The following is a 24,044-nucleotide window of genomic DNA, read 5'->3' as shown; positions in this document are numbered from 1 at the left end:
TGACATCAGTTTTTCTTTTGATCAGAATTTTATGTTAATTTTAGCAACGCAATACTGGAGTATTGGAGTCATAAACGTACATCAAAACTGGTCATCAATGAAAACGATCATAAAGATGATTTTTGATTAAATCCCGATTAACATTTGCACTAACAATATAATCATGAAACCTTTACGCACTTGTGTGAATAGTGTTTGATTTAGGTCCAACATGACCGTTTGCTAATCTAGGCACAGAACGTTTAGGAGAGGAACTCGTAGAATGTTTTAATTCATTAACGGTTGCAGATTTAACTGTTCTTGTGTGTACCGTTTTTCTAGATCTAGTCGGTGATTCTGACTTTGTATGCAGTTCAGACTTTGTATGCGATTCAGATTTTGTAACAACCTTTTCCTGAGTAATAACAGTTTCACGTGCTTCCTCAACACGTGTAAGTGAATGTGGAGAAAAATGTACCTTTTCCCAAGACGGATAACGGGGAAATGTGTCTTCGGGTAACTTCTCTAAGGGTGGTGGGGTTGGAGGTCTGTTTCTGCGTTCTTTACGCTTACTAAACATATTTACCGGGCAGGTATTTGAGCGTTGCCGCGGAGGTGACTTAAACACAAAGAAGGCTCCTTCGTCTGTGTTAGCAAGGTCTTTATTTATTCTCTCTGGATGTGATGTGTCAACATTGTCATCATCATTATCACTACAATCATCCACAATAATATCCGGTAAATCAAACCGCACGCGATGACACGGTCTCGGAGAAAAAGGGTCAGTATTTGCACGTGGGCGCATGGGGGTCCGAAAGAAACTTTCGTCGTCAGTATCAACCGAGCCATGGTGCACTAGAATTGACTTTTTCGTGGGAGTTTCTTTGATATTAATCGGTTCACTAATGTTATCCATTTCGAGCTTTTAAATAAGACCGATTACAGCGGACTTTTTTTATCTTCCGCTAGTTTAAGACTATGTTAATCAATATTAAACAAATATAAACATATGTTACTGTCTTCTCTTACAATGAGATACAGTAGTCCAGATGTTTAAATAAAATTCCACTCAAATATTTGTTTTTCGTCCGTCTATTTGCTATCTATCTGAATTGCTGTATAAATTTCAGTAGTTCACCCTACTGGTATCCACGTACGCAATACGAATTTATAACTCCAACTTTTACACAAAACCACACATGTTTATCTCATATAAAGCTTCCTAATTATAACAACAATACATTTATCCTAGATTCACATGTATATGTAGCGTGTACAGTGTCAACTGACAATGTCGGTTATTGACAATTCACTGCGCTTAATGCTTCAGCAACAATCCCACAGTTAAATCATAAATCAGATACATTATTAGCTAATTTCACCAGTTGACTGTATTTCCGGCTTGGTAACTGTGTCGCACTGATATCCTCGCGTTCTTGTCTATTGAATCGCACGGTTTTCTTTTTCGGTGACGTAAAGCTGTCAAGTGTGTTATTTACATTTCTCCTCGTTAATTCACTGTCAGCGACGGTTAACATACCGCTACTGCAATTATTGTCAACTTTATTAACTCCCCATTTCGTAGTTTCGTAAGACTTTAATCTTTTATACAGTTTCTGATAACGAGGGGTTGAGTGATAATCTGTATCCTGGCAAGCTTTTATCTGAAAATTCGAATCAGCCTGTCTGCTTAAAATTGGTAACTTCGCTGTACCAGTCAAGTGTTCACGTTTAAGTCCACTCGAATAATTCTTTTTCTTCTCATTATTTACACCCCTGTAATTATATCCATTATTGTAAAGTATTTGTTTTTTATCAAAAGCTTCGGAATGTATCGGTATATCTGAATAGTCAATTTTTTCGCTTGATTTGAAGCGACTGGTTTGATCATTCAACGTAGGAGTTTTGCCAATACACTGTTGAGTTAGTGGATTATATATCGGAAAAGCGCGCGCTTCAGTGTGCTTCTCTTCGTTTCCTGTGGACATGCGCAGTTTATTTAGACGCACGAGCCTTGCGCGAACTTTATCAATCTGGTTTGATTGCTTGTAGGCTTCTAGGTGTGTTTGACGGGAGAAATAACGTTCCAGGCCTCGCAGTTTCTCTATTTCCCTGTTACAAACAGCTTTCTGTTGTCTTGGAATGTTTACTACCTGTGAAAGTAATTATAATGTTACCTCGTTTCATATACAGTGAAAATATCTGAAAAAAAATCATGAATTTTATTTTGACACTATCTAGCGCATTACAAAAGTATATCTTGATAAGGTTTTATAACGTGGAGTGCAGTTTAGATATTGCGAGAACAAATAATTTAATATAATTATTTATCTACGTGTTCACAAGGTAACAAAATAACCGTCGAAGCATTATGAAAGAGCGGTTTCGAGTTAGTTTCCTGTGTCACGCAAATGTTCTTCCAGACGATTGAACTTTACTGTATATGTCTTTAGTTGTTTTCCTCCATTTCTGATTGATGTGGATGAGGTGTTAGTTACTTGCGGAGAATAAGTACATACCGGTGACAAATCTTTAAACAAACGAAGTATAAGTACAGAATCTAAGAACAAAGGATAGACTTATTGACTGCCGTTGCTAAACTTTAAAGAAAAGCAGTGATAACATGTCACATTATCGAACACAGTTATTTAGCACTACAACGCTGCGTATTTTTTTAATTAAAAATTCATTATACCTCTTATCCATGCATAAAACAAAATACAAATAAGTATGACACAGAATATTAAATATCCTACTGTATGTCGGCACATATAAAATAGAAGTGGCAACATTGTTCTAACAGTAAATATTCCTGTTTGTTATCTGTTACTTCAAGTTCTTGATGATTAAACTAAATGTTGTTAATTAAAAATAGGAACAGGAATAATGTATATTTTGACTGATGATTATAACATCAATTCCTGTCCAATTCGTGTAAAGCAGGGGACTGATTACTCGCTAACAATATTTTTTCTTACTAGGTAAATTTGAATTAAAGATAATATAACTGGGTATTCTCCTTAACATACCGTGTCAATATGTCGCATGATTAAAATTGAAATGAAACGTTAGTAGATCATTATACTTAACTTAAATATATACTAAACATACAACTAATGTATTATACAAGAAGAAAACCTAAGTATATTGTCACTCAGACATAAGTATTCTGATATAAACTGCGTCATAAAATTCCGAATACAATTATTTTCGCTAATCCTAGATTTAAAATATGTTATTGGATTAATGTTATAATAAGAAAACATTATAATTGAAAACAAGTACTAATGTACCCTGTTAATTATTTAAAGTTTTAATGGGCTTTCATAACAAAAAAAAAAATTAACTCACACATCAAAGCATAAATAAAGTATTTTACAGCATCGAAACTCATCTTTAAAGAAAAAGGGAGAAAAATGATATCTACAAAACTATGGTAAACTGCTGTTTCCGCAACGAATAGGAACAATGCTGGGATGCTCATAGTGTGTTGTGTATTACATCATCATGGTGTACCATTTAGGTCGAAAGTCTGTTTTGCGTGCGCGCATATTTCAAAATATACGAACACGTTTAAAATATACGTGCACGCGTAAATATATACATTTTGAACGTCAACGAGAATAAATTTACGCGTGCATGTCCATATATGCGTGCACCTATATACTTACGCGTGTTCGTATAAAAATATACACGTGGACGTATATATTTACGGGTGCACGCAAATTCTAGCCGCACTTAAATATACGCGTGCAGCTATATATTTACAAGTGTTTTGCATAAATACGTGGGCGTATAATTTTACGCGTGCATACGCGTGTGCGTACCAATATGCGTGCATGCGTAATTTTATACATACATGAGCACTTCGGAATCCATATAAGCGCGCACCTACATATTTACACGTGCACGTATAAAAATAAGCACATGGACGCATATATTACGCATTTATTTTTATAAGAGCACGTATATTTTTGAAAAGTGTGCGCACGCAAAGCAGACTCTCGATCCAAATGGTACACTATACATCATGGGCTGAAATCATAAAGTCTACCAAGATGAGAAAAGATGCCTGTATTGTTAAACGAGAAACATTTTCAAAGCATATACACATCTTTATTTCTCATCCTCCCACAGCAGTTCCACTATTTAAAGACCATCTTTCCTACTTATTTCAGGAATAAACACAAAATATAACTAACAGTTAAAATATTCCACTAATAAATACACAATTCCCTTAGTTAATGCGTCTTCAAATGGTACGATACGGCAATGAAACTATCATTCGATACAACGGTGAAGTGGTACGGGTCTTACAGATCTTCTACAGCGCTTGAACTAGTAAGACTTCCAGGGCATTGTCGTCATAGTTAACATATGAAATTGTAATAAGTTTTACACAGTTTTACTTACAAACCAGGAGCGATGTTTTGATTCACTTTTGCAATGCACACGGTGCATGAAAGCGAGTTCATAGCTATGAAGCAGTAATGTACTATGCAACTGATGCTGACATATCAGAGTCCTGAGTAATTTCATTTTATTACCATGCAATCATTATCACATAAAAAATAACAAGAAACAAAAACAAAAAAGGTGTATGCAAAATTTGCTTCCCCGTTTCACTACTTCACATCAGTGCCTGGTATATTAGAGTATTCCTTAGAATTTATCGATTTTACTACACCGTATCTTCATCTTTTTTATTAACACTAAAAATATTATAATTGAAAACATGAGGTTTAATGCATACTTGTTTTGCGTTTCTTGGTTTTTGAGGTAACCTACTTTGGAGAAGTTTTTTTAGCAGGAATTAGTTTAAACCCCCAAATCATGTTTTAGAATGTGGACTGGAAAATTTTCCTGTAGTCTTTACTTAGCAACTTTATGATAAGCAGTGTCATTCGCGGTGTTCAGAATTCGCGAAATGCGAGGTATGTGTGTTTAACCTTTAGCCTGTTGGTGGCAAGTGTCTGCCTTTGCGACCAGTGCAGACCAAGATCAGCCTGCTTAGACGTGCAGGCTGACCATGGTCTGCACTGTCCGCTATTCAGTCTATAAATTTTCAGTGAACACCATTTGTAATAAACAAGTGGTAATGCCCAAACTGAATGATGGAACAATCCATTTTAGAAATTAAGCAGGGTAAATGTTAAGGGATATGAAGCAGATTATTTTTCACGATTATTTTGAACTCGAGAGTAGCATTAAGCAATAAAACCCGAATACTACCCAATATTCAGAATTGCGTTGTCTTTCCATCTTTTTCCACAGCCACGAGGGCTCGAAAATTCGTTAAGAGAGCATCAATAATAGATACGAACCGTATCGTAAAGACGTTTCTCCGGCGTCAATGTAAATATAGATATACCATTTACAGTTTTTAACTGATTTTGCCCCGTACCTATAGGCACAAATTACATGAAGTTAAAATATGTACTTTCCACAATACCAGAAAGCTAAATGGCGTAACTTGTATCTAATAAAACCTACAAGAAGAAACTTTCCTTCCTACGTTTTTATGAATGTGTTTTGCCGGTTATTCAAAAACATTGCGAGGCGTGGAACCCATACGTTGAACCGTTGAATATAGTGCAGTGAAATAAGCAAACTATTTATCTTAGTGTCCACGATATTTCAATAAATTGAGATACCCAAAAAAAGGTAGTTAACTTTTTATTTGTTGCAGTAACGTGCAAAGCAGTTTATGTAAATATTGTAAATTTTGAATAAACCCCTTTTATTATTTTCAGTATTTGAAGTGCATTTTATTTCAGGTGTAAATTTATCGGTTGTACAGATACACTATGTCTTTTCTTATTTAATTTTAATAGTTATATTGCATTTTAATACTTGATCAGTTTCAACAATATATTGAGATATTCAATGTGTCAGATTGACACGTAATTTATTTTAGGATTTATTTTGTTTGTGTCAATACTTAAATGGTTCAGTCTGACTTCAGTATTTCAATACCTCAATTTTCAAGCGAAGAAAAAAACACATTCTCCATATTCTTTCAATTTAAAGTTACGACGGCCAATTTATGGACAAGACAAGTTATAATAAAACCGCTAAGTAATAACTTGTCGCTGTTCTGACAACGCCGCCTGTTCTGTCTAGTGAACGGAATGACCGGCACTCTGATTTTCAATACAATAAAATACTAGTATGTGCAATTTATAAAGATACATTGTTAACAAAAAGAAAGGAAATGAAATACAAATTTTAGAATTTGAAGTTTACGTGAAATGAACGATAGAAGATGATCGGTAAATTCATCAGTTGCACATGTGATTTCTTTAGAAATCTTGGAAGGCATTATGTACTTGTCATCACTTGAAAATGGACGTTCATAGAGAGAAGGTCGACTAAGATAACGTCCAGTCACGTATTACAAATTAAAGACTTCATTGGCAAGTCTTGGCACATTGTATTTCACCAATACCACGTATTTGAACAGTTTTCAAGCTTGTGGTAAAAGGAGTAGAGCGAACGAATCCCTGGAAAGTGTGAACTATATCTTGTATATGAATGATATCTTGTACCTAAATGATATTTTTGATGCAGTACGAATACATGACGAATCTACTGAAACATTACTACAGCTATCCCGTTTCAGCAAAGATAGATGAAGAGCACCATGCTGGGTATTTTTGTACGGCATTGAACATATGTATTTTTTGTTGTCAGTTTATCAGTTTTGTCATTCATTGATTTATTATTCAACAGAGATAATCTATTCACAGAGACAATGGACTGTGATTACAACTGGTAACATATTTCAATATGATACCTCGTAAATGTAACATTACATGAGCCTGTCGCTTCCGTGCCAAGCACAAATACTGAAATCTATTACACCGTGTCATTACGGCTCCGCTGCCTTAAATCAGTGCACGAATTAATTTTAAATGGGAATTAAGACCGTGAAATAATAATACGCTAAATATATTTTTTCTCGTTGTCTTACATTTTTTTTATCCACTCTACACATTATAAATAATCGTTCTCCTAGAAGTATGTAAAGAACAGTTTCTTTAAGCCAAGTGTTTAAATAAAATGACACCACCTCTTATAGTACTCTGGTACTTACAACACGCGTATCTAATTATGAAACCCGTTTTATAAAACTTACAGATACAAAATAAACTAAATCTGCGTGCGATTATTAATGTCTAGACTACGGTTAATAAATTCTATTTGAATATGTAAATAGTATCAATTATGCTTTAAAGTGTATTTACAGTAAGCTTCTGTCCTATTCGGCAGGATTTACATGTTACGCAACATAATTTGTCCTTGAAATAACTGAAATATTTGTAAAAGCTGTTTTGGAAACTTCAAAGGAAGAAAACATTTTTTTGTTTTCTTGGTCTCGAACTCGTTTTGTTCATTTCACATTGTGTCAAACACAGAATTTTTGAACTGGTACTGAACAGACAAAAGACTGGATTCTTGTTAGAAAGATCACCAGAAGCCGCCATCACTACACTATCATGTACCGTAAAATGAACTAGAAATTAATTGCGTTGACAGCATATTTAACTTTAAAAAACATAACAGCGTTGACAACGACTTGCAGAAATGCTCGCCTCTATGTTTTGCCGGTAATGAGGATACACAAACACAAACACCAGATCTTCGCAAAACCATTGTCAAGACTGTTTGTTTTATAAAATTTAGGTCAAGTTCGAAACCATGTTATCTTTGACAATAAACTGTCTTTGTTGAACCTACCCACCTGAGTATATTTCTGTTTATAATATGTAAAAAATTGATAATGAAATTATATAACTGTTCCGACATGATCTGAGTTACATCTGTGCTAACCTTAATCCTAAAATCTGCAATAAGATATATATTTTAATCTTACTATTATAGTGTTTTTAGTGTGTTTAGAGAGTTTGATATGCAACATGTTCCGGCTAATCAGATTAGAGAGTTTGATAAACAGAGATACCACACCACAAAACACATTACAGGAAAAAAGAATTACTAGAACAAAACTCAAGTAAAATGTATGAATCATATATACATGGCTATAGATTATAATTTCACAATTCAAAAGAAGCAAAATGTGGTACTAGTCGCTTCCTCGCTTTGCACTCAGCATGCAGAGGATAGTTCTCGATTTGATCAGCTCGGTGTCGGTATAATGCGACTGGGTGGAGTAACATGTCACGTGTATACGGCCTGATATTACAGTGATGCAGTACTATAAAGCTGGGCATTGTGCGCAATGCTTCGCGAATATACCGTCAATTATATGACAGACACTTTTTTGAAGAAAACGCTATACTCGAACACACACAAACAATCAGAAGAAAAGACAAGATGGCTTGAAGGCTGAACACCGCTAAATCAGGCTGTTTTTTATTTCTTATAAAATCCACTTACTTGATGACGTTTTCTTTGTCGACATTTTCTAGCATGATATCATATTTTCAGAGACTTATATTACAATAAAGAACTATATCGCTATTACACAAAATCAAAAGTAAAAGGGGTATAAAGATATGTAAACTTCATTAAATACAACCCACTGAATTTACTCCTTTTCACTTCTTTCAATGTCTCTTTTCGAGACATAAAATTCTTACGCCGCCATTTTTACCTAACATGCGATAGAAACATGCCGACTTCGATAGATTTCATTACGAGCGGGCACCTGGGTAGAACCACCGACCTTCCGTAAGCCAGCTGGATGGCTTCTTCACATGAAGAATTCAATGCCCCGGGTGAGGCTCGAATCACATCAATGAGGGGCAAGTGATTTGAAGTCAGCGACCACACGGTCACGGAGGCCCCTACTGAGAAAGGGCACAAGGAAGAAGTAGGACTAATGATCAGCCTTAAAGGTTCGCACACTTCATTATTTTGCTTCAGTGCGGTACATGCGTCTTAAGGTTGAGAAATACAAAAATGATGTGGCTTTCTAGACCTGTGAAATGAGCTGAAGACGCCAAATTTAGGTGTCACCACAATTAAGGTTAATATAGTAATTAGTGTACAATGTACTTCTTACTTCTTGTAATGCTTACGGTATAAATTAATGATACAACGATGTGCTATGAAAATAATTATGACAAATTAAAGGCATTGCTTACTGCATTTTATTATCATACAATCATTATTACAATACAAAAACAAACAAAGGAATTCACATAAATTTGTTTATCGCACTTCACTTATTCACATGCCAAAGGAACGAACTTGGTGCCTGCTATAAGAGTATGTAAAGGTAAAATTGGTGGGCATTTTAGTATTTCGTATCTTTGTTACAAAATGTTTTTATTTTTGTTAGAATGGAATTGTAAAAAGGGGATTTCTCTGACTTTATGTTTTGCGTCTCTTGGCTTATGCGATACATTATTTAGAAGATTTTTTCCTCTTACGAACAGGATCCAAATTATATATATATTTGCTGAGTATACTGAAAGGTGATAGCGGTACCTCCAAGCGATCGTTGGACGTTTTCCTTTCGTATATGCAAGAAATATAGACAGATACATGTAGTTTTATTTTGGGGTAGGGAAATATATAACATTATTCAGAATAACAGGACAGGATAAAAATTAAAATTTATCAAAAACTATAATATGCATTAGAAAACTATGATATTCTTCCAGTACCGAGGATAGCACAAAAATAGCAATGTTTTTTTCCCAGTGCGATCATTAGCATTGGTTTGCATGAAATAGTGAGGAAATAATTAAAACATTTATTTTAAAGAATAATAACAAATATCTCATACTAGAATTGTTACACTAGAGTTCTGCAACACATTTGTATTAACAGTATTGAAAGACATGCTCATACGTACCCAAACAAATAACTTAAGAATCAGTCACTCGGAAACCTGTTTAAAAAATAAAATGATAAATATTTAACGAAGAAGCGTGCCATGGAGAACGTTTGTGTCTATGAAAATAAAAACAGGAGATCATTTTAGAAACCGAAACTATATATTAAACAATGAACGAAGAATAAAACGAAGTTTAAATTTAAACAAAGATTCAACACTTTTCATTACCATAACGTGACCTTTAATAACTTCCTTAAATGTATGGTGGCTTATTTCTGCGCCCCCACCAGAACGACAGAACGACGTTTACCTCTTTTGGCGATGTCTCGTTCTGTCGTTCTGGCGCCCCCGCCAAAACGATATAACGAAAAATGCAATGCGACAGAACGAAAGAACGACACTTATAAACGGCGCCCCAAAAAACGTCGTCTTGGCGTTCTGTCGTTCTGGCGCGCGCTCCCGCCAGAACGACGGAACGAAACAACGCCAATTGTGAAAATAACGTTCTGGCATTCTGGTGGGGGCGCCAGAACGAAAGAACGATACTGGCAGAAATCAGCCACCATATTAATGCCTGAAATATGTTAATCTCAGTGACATCCACAGTAAGGCGAACCAATAGAACTAAAAGATGCTGAATCAGAACTTTGGCATGTTTAGTACAGTATGTATGCATAAAAGCTTGAGAGACAAACTATTTATCCAAGTAATCTGATCGAGAACCAGTTTGTGTCATAATCTTAAAACAGGGTACGACATAATTTGCCAAACTGTCTTACTAGAAAGTTTAGAACCTGTATGAACTCAAGATTCAACATTAAGCTCAAATCTATTAAATTACTTTGAGAAGTCTTCTTGTAAGATAAGGCAACACGACAAGGGACAAGTTTGATTTTAGAAGACAGGGGACCTACAATATTTGGTGACCCATCCTTGATAAAACGGGAAGGTATACCATCAAAGACTGTGGCTCTGTTTGAGCGGAATGACGTTAAATATATAAGAACTTTACTTTTGGACATGAGTGCAAAAAGAAAAACTACTTGGAAAATTATCTTTGTGTAACAAATATTTTACCAAACTTGTTTACACTTTTAGAAAGATCTCAGCAATTTTAAATGCAAAACTTGTATTTTTGAAAATTTCAGCAATAAGTCTATTTTCAAAGAAAGAACATCACTTTTTAGACAAAAAAATGAACATCATACTGATCTATACGTAGACGGAAGACAAAGACTGTTTGAGAGTTTTCCACAAAGACTATGAATTATTGTTGTTGTGTCCAAGATCACTAGTGAGACATTTTTTTTCTTTGCATTGTTAACTATATACATGTACAACACATTATTTCTAAAAGACTTCAAGGAATTGAAACATTTTTCAAACCTCTTTCACGTCTATATATTTAAAAGCTCCAAGGCGTTGCTGTGGACACTACGTAAATAAGCCGCACCATGAGAAAACCAACATAGTGCATTTGCGACCAGCATGGATCCAGACCAGCCTGCGCATCCACGCAGTCTGGTCAGGATCCATGCTGTTCGCTTTCAAAGCCTATTGCAAATAAAGAAACTGTAAGCGTAGAGCATGGATCCATACCAGACTGTGCGGATGCGCAGGCTGGTCTGGATCCATGCTGGTCGCAAATGCACTATGTTGGTTTTCGCATGGTGCGGCTCAAATGAGTTTGCAAACGTTTTATACACAGCTATGGAAACGGTGATACGGTATCTTTTCGGCGGTAGGAATCTATACTTTTCATTTATAACAAAACTACAGACCAAATTAACAGACCAAACTAGTAAGAATGACAAAGTTTAATCAGTATTCAATATAATAAAAACAATGTTAGACATTGAGCCGAAAATGTTTTAATATCTGTTAAGTTATCAGACTATATGTGACTAACCATAACCTTTCAAGAGACTATTATTCACAAAGTGATAAATAGTTCATTTATAAAAGGAAGTGAATTAGACGTAAGATATTGAATATTGAACGTATCTCTTTTAGATAACTCGTCTTACTTCGGTTAATATCATATTCTTTTGTAAATACCTAAATTCACGGCAGAAATATATTAAATTACATGACCTTTTGTTTTCTAAAAGCTAATAAAACATAATTTTGTTTTGCGTCATTATTGACAGGTTTAGACCACGAACACGTAAATAATCTCACTGTTAAATAGATAAAATTGTTTTATGGACAAGAGAAGTCATCTGTAAACCGACAACTTTCACCTTTTAACCTTTACCCTGCTAAACTTCTAAACTGGACTGGTCTGTCATTCAATTTGGGCAATACGTTTTATTATTCAAAGGGGTGTTTACTGAAAATTTACTGACTGAATAGTGAACAGTGCAGAACAACATCAGCTTGCACGGACGTGGTCGCAAAGGACGCCAGCACACCCATACGGGTCAAAGTGTGAATCTCAACTTAATTTAATATTGAAATAAACCAGTAATAATGACTCCGAGGCTACGCATCTACTTGCTTCCTCGTTTTATTTTAAATATTTCATAACTGTTAGGCGTCGTTTGTTTGAAATAGTGTCGTGTCATATTTTTGGAATTGCACTAAGTCTTAGTCTGGTGCACTAACAGTTTAACGTTGACATCCTTTCAAGTAAAGAAAATGTCACTCAGATTGATTTTGTCTATAATAGATAAAGGAAGAACCACGTTCGATATTTCTGCAGGAAAAATACTTAAACCTGCAAAAAGAATCATTATACATTTGCGTCTATCAACCCAGAACTTTATAAACTCGTAGACTAAAATGAAAACATACTCGTTAGGGCCTCGCATGTTATGTTATTAATGTATTCAATTCGATTGAAAAGATATTAGTGTAATATTCTCTGTGACAAGCGTACTTCAATAAAAAACTAGAAATGTGTCCATGGGACACAGATGCCCCCACTACATGACATTAGTCAGGGGCCAGAACTCCTACAATACTGAATGAATCCGGATGCGAAACCCCAGGTGCACAACTACACATGCTGACCAACATTCCTGTAAACTTTGGTGATTCTAGGTCAAATACTTTTGGGGCTATGCACGACACAACATTAAAATGACCAATTTTTTACAAAGTCAGGGGCCATAACTTCTACATGACTGAATGAATCCGGACGCGAAACCCCAGGTGCACAACTACACATGCTGACCAACATTCCTGTAAACTTTGGTGATTCTAGGTCAAATACTTTTGGAGCTATGCGTGACACAACATTAAAATGACCAATTTTTTACTAAGTCAGGGGCCATAACTCCTATATGTCTGGATGAATCCAGACGCGAAACCCCAGGTGCACAACTGCACATGCTGACCAACATGCCTGTAAAGTTTTGTAACTCTAGGTCATATACTTTTGGAGCTAGGCACGACACAACATTAAAATGACCAATTTTTACAAAGTCAGGGGCCATAACTTCTACATGACTGAATGGATCCGGACGCGAAACCCCAGGTGCACAACTACAGATGCTGACCAACATTCTTGTAAAGTTTTGTGACTCTAGGTCAAATACTTTCAGAGCTACGCGCGACACAACATTTTCGGAAGGACGGACGGACGGACGGACAGACGGACGGAAGGACGGACGGACAAGAGCAAATCTATATGCCCCCCCCCCTCCAAAGTGGGGGCATAAAAAGCATGTAATATACCAGCAACGGGAACGCCTGTGCGCGCATTTAATTGTCAAAGCTACAGTTCATAAAACCATGTCCGCAAAACATAAAATAGATAAGTGTCTATCTTATTCAGCAAGAAATATGATTTTGGCAACTTACTCGATTTACTTTAGATGGCTTTGAAATAACAGAATTATTCTTTACGTACATTTCTAAATTTCTCTTGAAAAGCAGTTATTTAGTTTGCTTCGATTCCAACATTCAAATAACAATGCTCTTACATAGTCATAGAGATACTTTTTCAAGCAATCTGTTACGTCAACATTGTGTAATATTAACAGTTCAATTGAGTTAAAAGCTATGACGCATTCAGATACTATGATAACAATTATAACAATAATTTTGTATTAAAGATTTTGTTTGTTACATTTATTACCACATAAACATTATTACAAAAACAACAACAAGAAACAATGGCAATCGCAAGAATTCATTTTCTGCATTTCTATGTTCCTTTACAAGACAGACTTACCCAGTGCATAACATGAAAAGGCGTTCATTTAATGAATAATTTATGCTCTTTTGTAGCAGTTTGTATTTATGTAATTTATTATTTTCTTTTCATTGTAAAATTTTATGATTTCTCTTTGGTTTTTTATTCCAACAGCTCGTAACTTGTAACATAGTCACTATATACAAAAACCATTATACCATGCCTAATCTAGGAAGGTGACAAAGGTATCAAAATTATCTTGTCCAAGTTGTGCTTTTGCATTTGCATTCAAGATACAGTCTGTTATAAAATCATGTAATAATTTAACCAAATGAAAATGCATTCCAGATTTTGTTCAAATGTTGCAGTAAAACTAATTAAAATTGGTTTGTTTTAGCAGCAAACATAATTCGCAAGATCTTACAAGAAATGGCTCTTTGTGAAATAAATAAATTACATGTTTTTTACAATGCTAAACTTTATGTAATTTAAATAAAGCAACCAACAAATTGTATAAAATCTTTAGGTGATTGATTTGAAAACATTTGCACTTCTAATAAGAAGTTTTATGTATAACAGTTGTACTTATTAACACTTTCAACGTCACCTCATGTAGGTCAACGAAGGTAAGATTGATACCACGTACTTATATCCGCCTATTATGATAATATACGCTTTACTTTTTTTCATAATAAAGAAAAAATAAAATAAAAATTATGTATTTTTACATAAACGAGACAAAATATAACACTAGCTAACGACATCAAGTACACAGTCATGATTCATCCGCTACACCCAATGAACATAAAATACGGAACAACTTTTATTACTCAAAAGAAAATACTTGCAATTAGATTATTTGATAACAAGCATAAACTCAAATTAGCATCAGACGTTTTAAATTGTGTAGGAATAAAAACGTAATAAATATTTTATACTTTAGTTCCAAAGCTATAAAAAGGTCATTAGATTATATTTGTTTACAAGATGCTTAGATACGATTACGTTTATATGTATTCAATTATCCTTTATCAAATTTCTAAGAAACTTTTATTTCTTTTAATTGTTATTATAACATTACCATCTGCAAAGGTTTCTAAGTCCATTTACATATTTGGAAGCACGAGTGAACCAATCATGCCCTCCCCGTTGATCCAAGTAAGTAATTTCAGTAGATTTGTAAACGATGCCAAATATCAAAAAATTATTGGAGAGGCAGACAGACAGGGAAACAGACACAGTACGATCAACCAGGAAGTGTTGCTATATTTACATACGCTATGCAACACTAACGGACCTATAACCATGACGGCAAAAGTACACACGTACTTGTATTTTTAAACCAATAACCCAACATATATTCGTGATTACAGAACATGTATTATAATTCTTATTAATTATATTCGATCATTTATTTAAAGGTTTGGATTTTCAAATTGACACGGCTCCATTATTAAGCGTGGGTCGCCAGCTGGCTTGACCCTGACTGTCACTTTACACATATAAAGAAGTACATATTTGAGTATGGTTGAAAGAGTACTTCGTGTCCAAATCATATCAAGTTTTATGAATGTGTCCCGCAATACGGGGAAATGCAGAATGCAAGTGTTAACTTTTCGTTCCAAGGTCAATCTGGTACGATAACATGGATAATGCCAATAGCCTGATTGGCAGAACGTCGTGTCCATTCCATAATGTTACTCATTGAGCTGCAATGCAGTAATGAGTGGAACATTACCGTCATTGTCAAGGTCCTACGATTAAACTTTCGAGTCAAATTTCTACAACTACTAATTATATTTCAACTATATAAAGTAAAGTATTATAGTGACACCCTTACTGAAAGGGCCAGCTAAATTGGCTTGTGAGACACCTACATGCATTGAACAGCATTACTTCCCGATTTCTCTTTTTTAATGCCTGGCATCAGGCAGGTAGACAATCGGTAACCATTATTTAACTAGCTGGCGGTTCACCAAGTAACAAGACCCGCCTCTACAGGACTCAGACCTTCGACCTCCCGATTGCCGGGCAGGTGCCTTATCCATTAGGCCATCGCAGCTCCTTCAAGTATCTTTAGATGACTTTGCTTAACAGTTTAACATGTTAAGACAATGAATAGGATAAAGGCAGGTTGTCAAATGCATAATATGAACCTTAAATCTTTTTCAGATGTTATTCAGTCCTCGAAATATTTGTCTAACATAATAAATAGTTTTATGTATGAAATATATTGCCTGACTTGACCTGTCTACTTTCAATCAGGTTATACAGACAAAAATGTTACTTTGATCTAAGTTCTGTACTAGAGTGAATAGAGATCAAATCTGCTGCTAATGGTATACAGTTCTAGTACTTGTCACTTGGCCAGTCTCAGTGTGCACTGTTTCCTTGTTTGGTTTAAATTTCAGCTTTTGTTTCTACTTACATGTGACAATACACGAGGATGTAGCTCGCTGCAATTTGAATAGAAATATTTGAATTCATACTAGTTAAGAACAAAGATTATATCTTTAGGATGTTATCACTTCATTTTCAGCACTTCATTAAGTGCACATACCAGAAAACTGACCTCAGTGTATTACATTAACTATTTACATACTATATACATTTGTAGTTCAAGCACGTTATAAGTGGTAGTATGTCGTGATTGTACAACATAATCATCATGATATTGCTGGATTAAATGAGAATGTACTCCTTACTGAGTTGTACCATTTATTAAATTATCTTAAATGCCAACGGTTAACAACGATCATAAAATGTTTTCCTATCATAAAATAAAAGCCAGTTTATTGATAATATAATTTTTTTTGCAAAAGAAAGCCGAAAATGTTATATTTTTCACGCTGTGACTATTGTGAGGACAATGTCTTCAGCCAAACCAGTCAAGTATTTATATGGATGTTTTCTTTGACAGTGTACTGTCAGCAGATTACTTAAAGGGAATATCTAACCATATGTCAAAATTAAACGGAGAAAGACACAATTTAAGCACACGCTGAACTGAATTCATCACGAATATAAAATACAGAATAATTGTTATTACTGAGTACTTAACCTTTAGCCTGTTGGCGGCAAATGGTTTTGACTTTGCGACCAGTGCAGACCAAGATCAACCTGCACATTTATGGTCTATTCAGTCTATTTCAGTGAACACACCTTCAAATAGTAAATGGTACTGCCAAAATTGAATGATAGACCAGTCCATTTTAGAAATTTTGCAGGATAAAGGTTAAAATAGATGTACTATAACTGTTATAATTAAAGTCTTAGGCAGTTCATATAAACTAAAATTACCATCATAAGTTTTTTTGCATAACGTAGGAACCTTTATATTTGTTTACTTCATGTTTGAAAATAAGGCATATTTATATAGAAGGTTTAAGCATTTAGTCCGACAAACTTTTATTTCCTGAGATTTTTATCAAAGTTCGTTTTACTAAACAATTAACTAGATATTACTAGATATGTTTTCAGCAGAGGTTAGAGAGTGCATTTTGGATGTTTCGTTAGGTTTAACATCATACCGACAAAATCTTAGGCTATATGGCGACTGTCCGGCTTCACATGGCGGAGACAGACACCAGTCCTAGATAGAACCGCCGACTTCCCGTAAACCAGCTGGATAGCTAGCGAGGTTTCGAACACTAGGCGATGGAATGTGAGGCAAGTGATTCAAAGTTCTCAATATTTACCACTCGGTCACGGAGGTCCCATAGGATGTACTTGAAAGACAGAATTGCAGTGAAAAGGTCACATTGAATGTATAGCTATTTTTTCTTCTAACATTCAGGGACAAGTAGTTTTTTTCCTGGATATCTGTGCGTGTGTAATAAAATCGCGTGCGTTCCCCGAAAATGAGTTTAAGATATATTTGGGACAAAGTTAACCATTATGAGATAACGCGCAGAATACAAAATTCAGCCATCAAATGTGAGATAGACGGTACTATTTGTACGCTTCGTATGACTTAATTTCAAAACATTATTACTTGACACAAGCGTTTCATGCACATTGCAACCATGTTAGTTTAAGGCCAAGGCCGCCATAAATGTTTCCCATATTGAGGTGTCGAGTGAACCGCACATTTGTGTTGTTTGGATTCATGGTTAAGATCACATTATGAATACTTTTGATATATATTTTCATCCACTGAAAGTTCTTAATCTTTCTTTGCGTTACATGACATACATATGGGAAAATCACACAATAAATAGAGTTAAACTTCCTAACGTGTTTATTTAAGGTCAATTTCGTAAAGCTAAAATAAAAAAGTAAAATATAAAAACAACACATTCAAAGAACGCAGACCCGCCTATACATCTCTCCACTTCGAAAAGGCGTATGTATAAATGTATACATGTACACAGCTTTTCAATGCATGTAAAATTTTTTAAAACGAATGCAATGATGAAGATCTTTTTATATTTATGTCTGCTCAGCATCATTTAAAATCCAAGGAGATATGCAGTGTTCGGCCATTTTTGTTCCAAACTTCGTTGTTTTCAGTTAAAGCTGGATAAAACCACGTTGATAGCAATGTTGTCGAATTCCCCATTTAGAAGAAAACACAAAAGACTTTCATTCTTGCATTTTAATGGTCAAATATTTTTTTTTTTTTTAAATAACAAGATAACAATATCAAAAGGAATTCCCCTCGTAGGTCCTCCACAATTAATGTCGTACAAGCATTGTAAAAAGGCTACGGACATCGGTTAAACAGAACATGTAAATATTAAAATTGTTTCCGCTTATTGTCACCGAAAAGTACATAAATATGCTGTCATAAACTTTTTTTTCAATAAAAAGGTTTAGGGTTATAGCTATATTTTACAAACAGATTTTCTGGAAGCACGGAACATCCCAAATACAGCCATAGAGCCATGCATCGGAAGGTAGGCCCATAAGCCCACAACAAAAAGAAGCTGTAACGGAAAAATATTGTAGACGGGTTGCTTTAAAAATCCAACAACAAGTACATTTTAATTATATGCAACATACAGAAAAAAGGAAAGAGGGGTAAGGGGTAAATAAAAGGGTCGGGTGTTGTGGGAAAGTGGAGCAAGCGTGAATATTCAACAGGGAAAGCTACGTTCCCTAAACGCAGTCACCCTACACCGTAAACCACAGCAGCGCAGACACGCGCGTACAAGAGACAAACACACACACAACTAACATAAAAGATAAATAAAAAGACAATTAAGAAAAAACAACACTGTTCGGCACCGCCCAAGATACACACACAGGAATTAACAATAGTCGGGCACCGCCTAAGGACGGCCGGCGGCCAAAATTATGGTGGGCACGATAACTTACTCATAGTAAAAGGAGAGATGATGCAAACGCAAGGCAGCGCAAATGCAAGGGGAATGGATGAGATGGGGCGATGGAGGTTGTGAGGAGAAATACCAACAAACAAGACGAGACGGACAGAAAACAAGTTGAAAATAGGGGCACCACCTTGGAACGGTCAGTTTTATCCTTTCGAACGATTTCGACGTTGTTGCCATTACAGAGACATGGCTTGACAATACCGTAGATAAAACATGCAGTAGTGAGCTTGTTCTTGACGGGTATCGCACGAAGCAGGTCCCTCGTCCTGGGAAAATGCGCGGAGGTGGAGTCGCTATTATTTATAAGTCCAATATAGAATTTAAAATGCTGACATCTTCCGGTGATGGACACTTCTCCACATTTGAGCACATTGATTGTAACATTTCTACAAATAAAAACTCCTTGCGACTTTCAGTCGTATACAGACCACCACCATCACAAAAGAACGGTTTCAGTACTAATGAATTCCTTCAGGATGAATGGCCTCTGTTTCTTTCAAAATATATTGTTGGCGACTTAAACTTTCATCTAGACATACCTACGAATAGTGACACTTCCAAGTTCAACAGCTGTCTAGAAACATTTGGTATGAAGCAACATGTTCGAGAGCCAACACATGTTGCAGGTCATACTTTGGGTGTTCTTATCACAAGAGACACTGAAAATATTGTAGCAAATATAGAAGTTACTGACCCAGGACTATCCGATTCTGATGGGAAGATATCACGTGACCATTTCGCTGTGATATTTCATATTCAAGCAGAAAAACCTGCTCCAATAAGGTAATCTGTGACCGTCCGAAAGTTGAGATCCATCGACATTGAATCATTTAAAAACAAAATAAAATCGTTGGAGGTCCTTGACACGAACACGTTAATTTCTGATGTTGACGAGCACGTGGAATCATTAAACAACAGTTTGATATCACTCGTTGACCAGCACGCCCCTTGGCTTACTAAAACAATAGTGCTAAGACCGACTTGTCCATGGTATAATGAAGAACTACACGAAGCCAAACGAAACGACTTGAACGCAAATGGAGAAAAACAAGTATGACAGTAGATCATGGGGTATACAGAAATCACTGTGCTTCAGTGAATAAATTGCTGAAACAAACACGTGTTAACTTCTATTCTGAAAAGACAGATTCCTGCGGACGCGATCAGAAAACTTTATTCAAAGTGACAAAGAATCTTCTTGGTAGGGACGAGGTGACCGTGCTGCCAACATCTTCATCTTCCAAAGAACTAGCGCAAAATTTCAGCGATTTCTTCATCGATAAAATTGATGGAATAAGAAATAAAATTAGGTCAGAAACAGAATTACAAACCGGTGCGGTTACCACCGAGGAAATTTCGAACACGCAAATAGATAAACTTGTTAAATTTACTCTAGTCTCACAGGATGAAGTGAAAAAAGTTATTTCAAAATCTGCAAGTAAATCGTGTGAGCTAGATCTACTTCCGACATGGCTTTTGAAAGAATATTTAGAAGAACTGCTACCATCTCTCACTAAAATAATCAATTTTTCTTTGGAGAAAGCATATGTACCGAAATCCTTCAAAAGTTGATCAGACCACTCATCAGAAAGCCAGATCTAGATGCAAATGTTCTGAAGAACTATAGACCTGTCTCTAATTTACCGTACGTGTCTAAAATAGTTGAAAAGGTAGTCGATGCTCGTTTGGAAAGCCACTTGTCTTCGAACAGTTTCCACGAAGAGCACCAGTCTGCATACAGAAAATTTCATTCCACTGAGACTGCATTACTGAAGGTTCAAAATGACATTCTCAACTCTCTTGACCAAAATGATGTAACAATGTTAGTGATGCTTGACTTATCAGCTGCTTTCGATACCATCGACAACAAGACACTATTGCACCGCCTCCATGACCACTTTGGTATCGCTGGGAAACCACTCGAATGGATAACTTCATATCTGAGCGACCGCTACCAAACTGTGACCATAGATTGCCAATTGTCAAAACCAGTGCAAATGACATACAGTGTCCCACAGGGATCCGTTCTCGTACCAAAATTTTTCACAATGTATTCTAAAGCAGTTGGTAAAATATGCAAGAAACATGGACTAAATCACCATTTTTATGCCGGCGATGGACAGCTTTATTTATCTTTCAAACCAACAAATCCGGTCTCTCAGACGGATGCTTTACGCTGTGTTGAAAACTGTCTCGTAGAAATTGTATCTTGGATGAACAGCAACATGTTGAAAATAAATGCTGATAAAACTGAAGTCATTGTATTTACCTCTCAAAGAAACGAAAAACATATTGAATCGGTTTCTGTGAAAATTGGAGATGAGAACATTAAACCATCTAAGTGTGTAAGGAATCTTGGTGCTTTTCTAGACTCCAAAATGAGCATGGAAAAACATATTAACTCAGTTTGTAGATCAGGATACGGACAGCTACGTCAAATAGGCCACATCAGGAAATATCTAAATACAGATGCTACAAAATCGCTAGTAAATTCACTCGTCACTTCACGCCTTGATTATTGCAATGCGCTCTTGTATGGTGTTCCAAAGGCCTTGCTGAATACACTTCAAAATCTTCAGAACACTGCAGCTCGAATCATAACGAGAATATCCCGTTATGATCACATTACACCGGTATTAAAAGAACTGCATTGGATACCAGTTACTCACAGAGTGGACTTTAAGATTCTAGTTCACACATACAAAGCATTGCATAACCAATCACCGATCTATGGTAAAGACTTACTAGAACTCTATCAACCAGCAAGAAATTTGAGATCCAAGAACAACTCAAAACAACTAGTTGTTCCAAAAAGCAAAACTGTGAGGTACGGTGATCGTAGATTTTCATCAGCTGCACCGAAGTTATGGAATGCTCTTCCGGCTACCATTAGAGACGCTTAAAGCTTGGATGCTTTCAAAAGGTCATTAAAAACACACATTTTCTTTAAGGTCTATTGAAACTAACTTTGCACTGGAAAATAAGCTGTATATGACTTAGCAATAGAAACTATCTACTGTTGTATATTATTTTTTATAATATCTAGTACAATTTAAATGTAGATTAAAGGCTAAATACCTTTTACTGTTGATATATTTTTGCGTTGTATTGTGTGTTCATATCATTCTGTGATATGTAGTTTGTACAGCGGCGCTTTTGAACGTTTATTTAATAGATGAAAAGAGCGCTATAAAAATCTGGTAAATAATAATAATAATAATAACCAAAATGCCGTTTTCAAGGGCAGATAACTTTTTTTCCATACCGGTGACCTATGATTTTATGGAATATGTTTCTTAGATGATTGTCCTTCAATATCCAAAGTTTGAAGAAATTCTATTATTGGAAAACATTTCACCCATCTCATACGTATACAGGGAATTCTAGCGTACGCCTTTAAACGCGTTTAGGGCATGCTAACCTCACACGTACCCTATTTTCAACAAATTAGACAAGACATTGTAAATAAAATCACTCCCCGATAAGAAAGGTTCTAACATTAGTGGCCAGATCATATAAAGTAAAACATAAAAATAAGGTCAATCTAAGGTATAATTACACCAATGTACTCAACAACTTGTCTGAAGTCGGAGCACCAAGAGCCCTACTTTAAGGGTATGACTAAACAAGCTGCAAGACAAAATTCCACTCCCTCCGTCCGTTTTTGTAGGATTTAGGAGAAAAGTACGGAATACTGTTAGGGCCATGTATAATGTCGCCGTCGCGTTTGTGGGGTCGACACATGACAACGCGAAGTGACATAGCGACATTACGGAGTGACACCCGATAATCGCAAACGACGGCGACAATCCCAAACGACAATGTCGCGATATCCACTTTGAAATGTCGCCTTTCAAAAGCACGATATATCGCGATGTCACTTCGCGTTGTCGAGCGTCTTATCGCATTGTCGCTATGTCACTTTGTAATGTCGCGAAGTCACTTCGCGTTGTCGTGTATCGACCCTGCAAACGCGACGGCGACATTATCAAACGACATGCGATAATCACAAACGACGCTCGACAACGTGAAGCGACATTTTCCAAATGTCGTATCGTATGTCGCGGGTTTTGGTGAGGGTCGACGCGCGACAATTCGAAATGATACACAACACGCGAAGTGACACTCGACAATACGAAGCGACATTTTCAAAATGTCGTATCGCATGTGGACCGTCTACCGGTGAAAGGGTAAGATAAAAAGCTAAAACTTTTCCGTACGTAAAATGTCCATGTTTTTCATTAACTTCAAATCATTGTAGAATGTTCCAAACACACGATATTTTAATGAAATAACTTTTATAAATTAAATTTAAACATTGTCTAAACGGATATGTAACTTGTATAATTTTACCGCCGATGGTTTCGTCATAGGACCGTCTCAAATATGCATACTTCTTCATATATTAAAAAGAGGGGTGGTCCTTGTCTGAGGAGCCATATCTTCATAACCTGATGTCCGATTTTAATAAATGATACCTTGTTGCAAAGGGCAAGCCAGTACCTAAAGAAAAGAGGCCACGTCAGGTTCGAACCCGGTCGGATAGGGTTCAAGGTCAAATCCGGTAATATTCTCAAAATATGAACGAAAAATGATAATTTTATGCAAAATATAGAAAAAGGGGGAGGAAGGAGTAGGGGGTAAATAAATGAGGATGTTTGGCTGTTATTTTGCACGATTATATCGACAATTTTAAAGCTACTGTATGAGGTTATACATAGTTTTACTTCTTATTGTTACACCATTTTGAATCACAGAAGAATTGAAATAAAAATATAAT

The 24,044-nt window shown here is 35.8% G+C and overlaps 1 protein-coding gene across 1 annotated transcript in view; it reads right to left on the bottom strand.

The window, feature by feature from the left end:
• Positions 1-895: 895 nt before the first annotated feature.
• LOC123546183 (uncharacterized) overlaps positions 896-24,044 on the bottom strand; it is an 83,893-nt gene continuing 60,744 nt past the window's right edge. Inside the window, exon 2 of the mRNA XM_053551394.1 lies at positions 896-2,132. Coding sequence (XP_053407369.1) covers positions 1,329-2,132 — 804 coding nt within the window. The 3' untranslated portion in view covers positions 896-1,328. The remainder of the gene's footprint in view (positions 2,133-24,044) is intronic.

Source organism: Mercenaria mercenaria, chromosome 9, assembly GCF_021730395.1.
Source record: "Mercenaria mercenaria strain notata chromosome 9, MADL_Memer_1, whole genome shotgun sequence".
Taxonomy (NCBI): Eukaryota; Metazoa; Mollusca; class Bivalvia; order Venerida; family Veneridae; genus Mercenaria; species Mercenaria mercenaria.
The sequence above is the reverse complement of the archived record's forward strand: the minus strand, read 5'-3'. Positions and strand labels throughout refer to the sequence as shown.